The sequence below is a fragment of the Vespula pensylvanica genome, chromosome 1, assembly GCF_014466175.1.
Source record: "Vespula pensylvanica isolate Volc-1 chromosome 1, ASM1446617v1, whole genome shotgun sequence".
NCBI classification, from domain to species: Eukaryota; Metazoa; Arthropoda; class Insecta; order Hymenoptera; family Vespidae; genus Vespula; species Vespula pensylvanica.
This window is the reverse complement of record NC_057685.1, coordinates 2,333,839-2,340,983: the sequence shown is the minus strand read 5'-3', so window position 1 is coordinate 2,340,983 and position 7,145 is coordinate 2,333,839. Positions and strand designations below refer to the sequence as shown.

Here is a 7,145-nt window from a genome sequence, read left to right as displayed (position 1 = left end):
TCTCTCTCTCTCTCTCTCTCTCTCTCTCTCTCTCTCTGTTTCTCTCTCTTTCTCACTCTCACTTTTTCTTTCTCTTTCTTCCTTTTTAATAACTTACGACTTGCAACATTACACGTTTTATTTCCCCCTTTGATCGTTTCAACGTTGCTTAAACTCTTTGATTTTTTTTTTTTTTTTTTTTTTTAATAATTATTTTCTTTTCTTTTTTTTTTTTGTCTGAAATATTTTTTTTCAATTATTTGTTTCTAATCTCATCATTTTCGTTTTCTCGATCACCTCTAATCAATCACTCAATTATTCTCGACCCTACATAATATACGAGTTTTCGTTCACGACGCCTGCGCGCGAGCTTGCATATTCATTATTAATATACATTTATATATATCCGTATTTACTACTGTTATTACTTGCATATAGTTTGCGTTTTAATATTTTTATTATATGAGATTAAAAGAAAAAGAAAAAGAAAAAGAAAAAAAAAAGAAAAAAGAAAAAGGAAAAGAAAGAAAAGAAAATTTTTATGAAAGACAGAAAAAAGAAAAAGAGAACGAAAAAAGAAAAATAATCACGACAACAAGACTATGGGATCATCTTCGATCGTGTTTCTTACGTCGTTAACGTATAGTATGTTCTGCGCTCTGCATGTTTTACTTACTCGCTTGAAAGAATCTCTTTTTTTTTTTGTGTCGATACATCGGGTCCTTCCCCGAAGGCGAACGAAACATTTTTCGCGTTCGGTCGAAGAAAATTTAAAAAAGAAAAAAGAAAGAAAAAAAGGAAATTAAAATTCGGAGATAAAAAATAATTGCATTAATTAAAACAAAAAAAAAAAAAAAAGAAAGAAAGAAAAAGTCGAAGAAAAAGAAAAAAGAAATGAAAGCAAATTAAAGATTTTATTCGAGAACGATCATCAATGAAAGCCAAATAATAGACAAACCAGTTTCTATTTCGAATTTATTCAAAATTATATTGATTATTTGATTTCTTAACAATTTTCTGTCCGTCTCTTCTAGGAAGGTCCCGTGGAAGATATAATATTCCATTAAAATTGTTCCTTGATCGTTCTGTAACGCGCGCATGACTTAGTTTAATTAATTCACTTTGATATATCGTCACAACGCGACGTTTATTAGTTCAATCGTTCTTTTTTTTTTTTTTTTTTTTTTTTCATCGAATCGTTTGTAATGTCGAAGGAAAAAAAAGAAACAATAATAATAATAATAATAATAATAATAATAATAATAATAATAATAATAATAATAATAAAAACAATTTCCTTTCTGACGAGAAAGAAACCAACAATTTTGTTCTCTTTCATATTGATCTAATCGCGTTGAAACAAAATTTTTCATTGCATATAACGTAGAAAAAATAGTTGAATATCTAGTGACGCGCCGGGCTTGTTAAGAACGATAAAATATAGTACTTTAGGACGTACTTACGCGAGACACGCCATAACATTTTTAAGCCGTAAGAAATAAAATGTTTTACTAATGTGAATTTTTTTTTCATACTCTTTTATAGGTAACAATATGAAAAAATGCCGTGCAAGGTACGGATTAGACCAACAGAGCCAATGGTGCAAACCATGCAGGTACGTTAACAGAACTCATTTTTCATCCCTGTCTCGTCTATTTTTCCTTTATTTTTTACTTTCGTTCGTTACGTTGTGGGGGGTTGGAGGGTGGGGGGAAGAGAAAAAGCGGAATTCGATTAGTATTATTAAAAGAAAAAAAAAAAAAAGAAAAAGAAAAAATTAACAAATTTTCATATATATATATATGATAGTTCGATTCTTTGTAAATACTTGTTTAACTTCTTAATTTCTTCTTTTGCGAATGAGTAATACCAAAGACGAGGATGAAATAAAATGAGGCAATATCTTCGTTATAAAATTGCATTCCATTATTATTATTATTATTATTATTATTATTATTATTATAATTATTCGAATTTCAATCGAAATAGATCTCTTCGTCTGCTGTTTTCTTTTATATTTATTATCAATGAACATACTCCACGTTATAACGTCGTCTTTGGTACATTCGTCGAAAAGAAAAGAAAAGAAAAGAAAAAGAAAATAATAATTATAAATAAATAAATGATATTGTATATTATTATTCTGTAACGAAGAATTTCTTTCGAGATTCGCGCGGGGGGTCTTGGCGTTCTCTCGACGTGTATATATATTTCTTTATTATTCTTATCGTCTTAAACTCCGTTCCGTCATCCACATGTTATCGTGGAACTTGAAAGCAAAACAAAAAAAAAAAAAAAAGAAACGAGAAAGAAAAACAAGAAAAAGAAAAGAGAAAATCAAAAACACAAAAGAAAAAAAATTAAGTAAAAAGATAAGTAAAAAAAAGATAAGTAAAAAATAAATAAAAAATAATGAAACGAACAAAAAGAAAAAAAAAGGGAATACGAAAAGGTAGCGAGTGTATTACTTTTTATACGTTAAACCCACGCTCCTATCACGAACGAACGTGTATCCTCGGACGAAGGAAGATCTTTTTCCGTGTCGTTAAAGAAAGAGAAAAAAAGAAAAAAGAAAAGAAAAAATGTATATAAAAAATATATATATATATATTTCAAATAAAACGAACAGATATAAGAAAAAAAAAAATTAAAGAAAACAAAGTAAAAGGAAATAAAAACATTCACAAATTACATATACGCAAAAATCGTGCAGAAAATGCTGCGAATAGTCAGAAAATGTGTCTTCCAAAAGATTAACAAAAAAAGCTTATAGTAATATTAAAAAAAAAAAAAATAAATAAATAAATAAATAAAAGAGAACGTAAAATATGAACTCAAAAAAATGAACGGAATTTCTCTCCAATATATACATATATTCAATGTGTATGTATGTATGTATATATATATGTATATATGTATATATATATATATACACATTCATATATGTAGATATATATATACAACACGTTTTATCCCGGCGATCGATAGGGACGGCAAACAATATTCTACTGTACTTTGCTTGTAAATATCTCTTCTAGAACCACACTGTAGTTTCTATCGGTAATCACGAGCCATCACCACCCGTTTTAGCGCCACTAACCGCCGTAAACATATATACCGCTGCACCCGTGTAGTGCGCCCAAAAACGCCCCTCTACTCCCGGCTGGGCTTGTGAATTGTCCTGGACGTCATTAAAGGGGCGAAAACGAATCCCATCGGCGTTTTCGAGCGATCGAGAATATAAAAAGAACGATTAAGATATAAAGTCACGGTCTTTTTTCTCTCGAATTGTTATTAATAATTATTAATCATTGATTATATTATAATATTTCCGGTCCGAGTTTAATAGTCTCTAGAGCTTCTTTTTTATTCAAAAAAAAAAAATAAATAAATAAATAAAAAGAAAAAAACAAACAGAAAGAAAGAAATAAACATTTTTGATGAATGAAAAAAAAAAAAAAGAAAGGCATAGAGATCTTAAGTAGTGGCAGCTCTGAAAATAATAATATTTTATGAGAATCTCGTTAACGAGGGGCACATTTGGGAGACATATTTTCTGATTAGTACAAACGAGGATAAAAATAAAAACAAGCAATCAATAATCAGTCAATCGATCAATCAATCAATCAATCAATCAATCAATCAATCAATCAATCCAAACGCGTTCACCGTCGGTACATCAAAAATACATTTATTATTACTACATATTTATTATTATTATTATTATTATTATTATTATTATTATTATTATTACTACTACTACTACTACTATTATTATTATTATTATTATTATTATTATTATTATTATTGTTATTGTTATTCTTCTTCTTATTATTATTATTGTTATTATTATTATTATTGTTATTATTAATATTATTATTATTATTATTATTATTATTATTACTATTACTAATAATAATAAATTCCGGACTCCTATCGTATTTTCTTTTTGATACTCTCAAAGAGTTCGTTCCAGCGAGGTCGACAACGACAACGATTAAAAACATTATGATGCAATATACGGCGAGTAGAATTTTGATCGCACAAAAAAAGAGACATGAAAGATATAAGACACAAGCATAATAAAAATAAAAAAATAACACGAAGCTCGTCGTTGCCGGCCTCGCCGCGTGGCGATCGTAATCAGACGAAAAAGATGGTTTTGCAAAATGAATAATGAATTTATGAATATTAAAAAAGACGAAAACAAATATATATATAAATAAATATATAAATAAATAAATAAATAAATAAGAAAAGATATATACATATAAGAAAGGATAACAAAAGAAGAAAAAATTAATAAACAAATAATTGAATAAAGAGTTAAGAAAAAAAGTGTTAAAGAAAATATTTAAAAAAAAAAAAAAAAAAAAAGAAAAAAAACAGTATATATATTAAAAACAAAAAACAAAAAAGACAAAAAAGACAAAAAGTACAAAAAAAAAAAAAAAGAAACGGATGATATGTTGGGATGATGCGTGTGGGTGACGACGATACGGTGTAGTTAATCTTAAGAAGGTGGGATTAAGTGACGATGTTCGATGCGAGCGCCCCTTTAATGGCTGGTGGTTGGTTTTGGCAGCCCAGTGGAGCATGGAGCGGGGATGGGCATCCACGCGAGTATAATCCATCATGGTGTGGGAAGTAGCGCGGGGGCCGGGGTCGGGGCTGGAGGTGGTGGAGGAACGGTTGGGGCAACCACTGCCCCGCCAAACACCAACACTGCCTCCAATACCTCCTCGCCTCAGCAAGAACCCACTTATGTTAATCTCTAGTCAAGCCTATCGCCTCCCTTCTACTGCAACACTTCTTCTTAAACAGTGGTCAGTCCCGACTTAAACCTAAGGGCTCGCTAATGCCCTCGCTAATGCCCTCGTATTGCTCGTTGTAATCGCGATTCTGTTTTTTTAAAATAAAAAATAAGAAATAAATAAAAAGAGAGAGAGAATGAGAGAGAGAGAGAGAGAATAGAAGAGTGAGAGAAAATGGGAGAGAGAGAGAGAGAGAGAGAGAGGATAAAAGAATGAGAGAAAATGAGAGGGAGAGAGAGAGAGAGAGAGAGAGAGAGAGAGTGATCAAATGAGTACACGATGAGAGAGAAAGGATAGCGAAAAAAAATGACCGACTGAAGAAAGAAAGTGAATATATTTATAAACAAAAAAAAAATTGAAAAAAGAAAGGAAAAAAAAGTAGAAAATAATAATAACATATGAAAGAAAGAAAAAATTATATGTGCAACGAGCCTGTGGCATAGTGAGCGGCCAAGCGACGCCCTGATGCTCGCATTGTTTCTCATTGTTGTGGCTCTTTACAGCTTATTATTGTTATTATTTGTTATCGTTTAGTTGAACTTTTTAATCAGTGTTGCTCTTTAGCATGGATGGTCTGTAATACGTATATGCATATACATATATATATGTATAACAGGTTTTTCTTTTCGGTTTCGAAACGTTTTGGCATATATATATACCCATAATTATATTATTATTGTTATTATTATTATTATTATTATTATTATTATTATTATTATTGTTATTGTTATTATTATTTTTATTATTATTATTATTATTATTATTATTATTATTATTATTATTATTATTAATATATAGAGAGTTGTACGTTTCGCATTTTTGGCATGGCAGTTTCTCATACGGTTACAACAATGTGTATACGGATATTTATATATAATATTTAATATATATATATATATATACATATATATATACGTTTTAATTATTTTTTATCTTTATTTTTTTCAATTTTTCGTTTTATCTTTTCATTTTGTTTTATTTTTTAGTATCTAATCGTTTTACTTATTCATAACATATACATATATATATATAACGCCACATTGATGTGTTTTATAATATACAATAATATATAATGTGCGTAACAACTCCTTTTTAAAATAAGATCAGAGAATATATTGAGAGGCGGCCACACACACACGTCGCGAATTTCTCGTGGATATACATATATAAAAGAGATAACGTTCTCGTTTTTCCTGTTTATTGTTTTTGTTTTTGTTTTTTTTTTGTCTCCTAATATTTATTTTGTTGTTGTTGTTGTTGTTGATTTTTTTAATTTTTGAAAGATCGTGCACGCGTGCCGCCTAATCATTTAATTATTAGCACCTTGCTTCTCTTAATTCCTGAGATTTGTTGTTCTCGCAAAATGAAGAAAAAAAGAAAAAAAGAAAAAGAAAAAAGAAAAGAAAAGAAAGTACGAAAAAAAAAAAAAAAACTGAAAGAAAGAAAAAATAGAATTTTTTGATGACGTGTCTACTACTACGCTCCTCGAGAACGGTAGTAACCTACATAATTTTGCGCGGAAACGTTTTTTTCTTTCCTTTTTTCCTCCGTCGCATCCGACGGCCGAGCTAATGTCAGTCATGAAAAAAAGAAAAGAAAGAAATAAAAAAAAAAAAAAGAAAAAGAAAAAGAAAAAATATAACGAGGTAACTCAGCTGAGAGATGAAAAATAATGAGAGCCAATGGCAGAGCGGTGAACGTCTCGACTGCGAAGCCTGCGTGTTGGCTTCATTTTATTCCAAAATTTATTGCAGTAGTAGCTCCGATGCGCCTCTTCCTTTTTTTTCATTTGCTATTATTACGTCAACCGATCAGCGATATATATTATTAATCAGGGATATTTTCTCCGCCGTATATATTTATCTAATTATTAATCTCTAATCTGTCAGATTTTTTCTTCTCTATTTTCCTTGTTTTCTTTATTTTTTTTTTTAACTTTCTCCTCCCCCCCCCTTCTTTCTTTGTCTTTTCCTTTTTATCTCTCATTAAACGAAAGCACGTCGTGAAAGAGAGAGAGAGAGAGAGAGAGAGAGAGAGAGAGAAAGAGAGAGTGAGAGAGTGAGAGAGAAAGAGAGAGAAGAGAGAGAGATAGAGGGAGAATTCACGTGGACGATCGAAGCGTTCCATTATTTCCCTCTTAACTTCCCGTTTTTATGCACGCAATTTTTGTTCTGTTTAATAAAAACAAAAGAAAACAGAAAGAAAGAGAGAAATATATATTTCCTTATTATCTTCGTTGTATTTTGATAGATCAAAAAGGTCGAGCCGATTGGTATAAACAAAAATTGTGTACGCATCGAAACGGGACTCTCGTCGATTAAAAATTTCCAAGTTCCACGTAACATACACCTG

General features: G+C 30.0%; 1 protein-coding gene and 1 long non-coding RNA gene across 2 annotated transcripts in view; both read left to right on the top strand.

Annotated features, from left to right (window-relative positions):
- The window catches only part of LOC122627622 (protein pangolin, isoforms A/H/I/S-like), a 243,447-nt gene that overhangs the window by 232,948 nt on the left and 3,354 nt on the right, over positions 1-7,145 (top strand). Inside the window, 1 exon segment of the mRNA XM_043808892.1 lies at positions 1,525-1,594. Within this exon segment, the coding sequence (XP_043664827.1) occupies positions 1,525-1,594 (70 nt within the window).
- On the top strand, positions 6,804-6,987 carry LOC122627691. The gene is made up of 2 exons (XR_006326915.1): positions 6,804-6,843; positions 6,876-6,987. It is a non-coding gene; the product is annotated as an uncharacterized LOC122627691 (long non-coding RNA).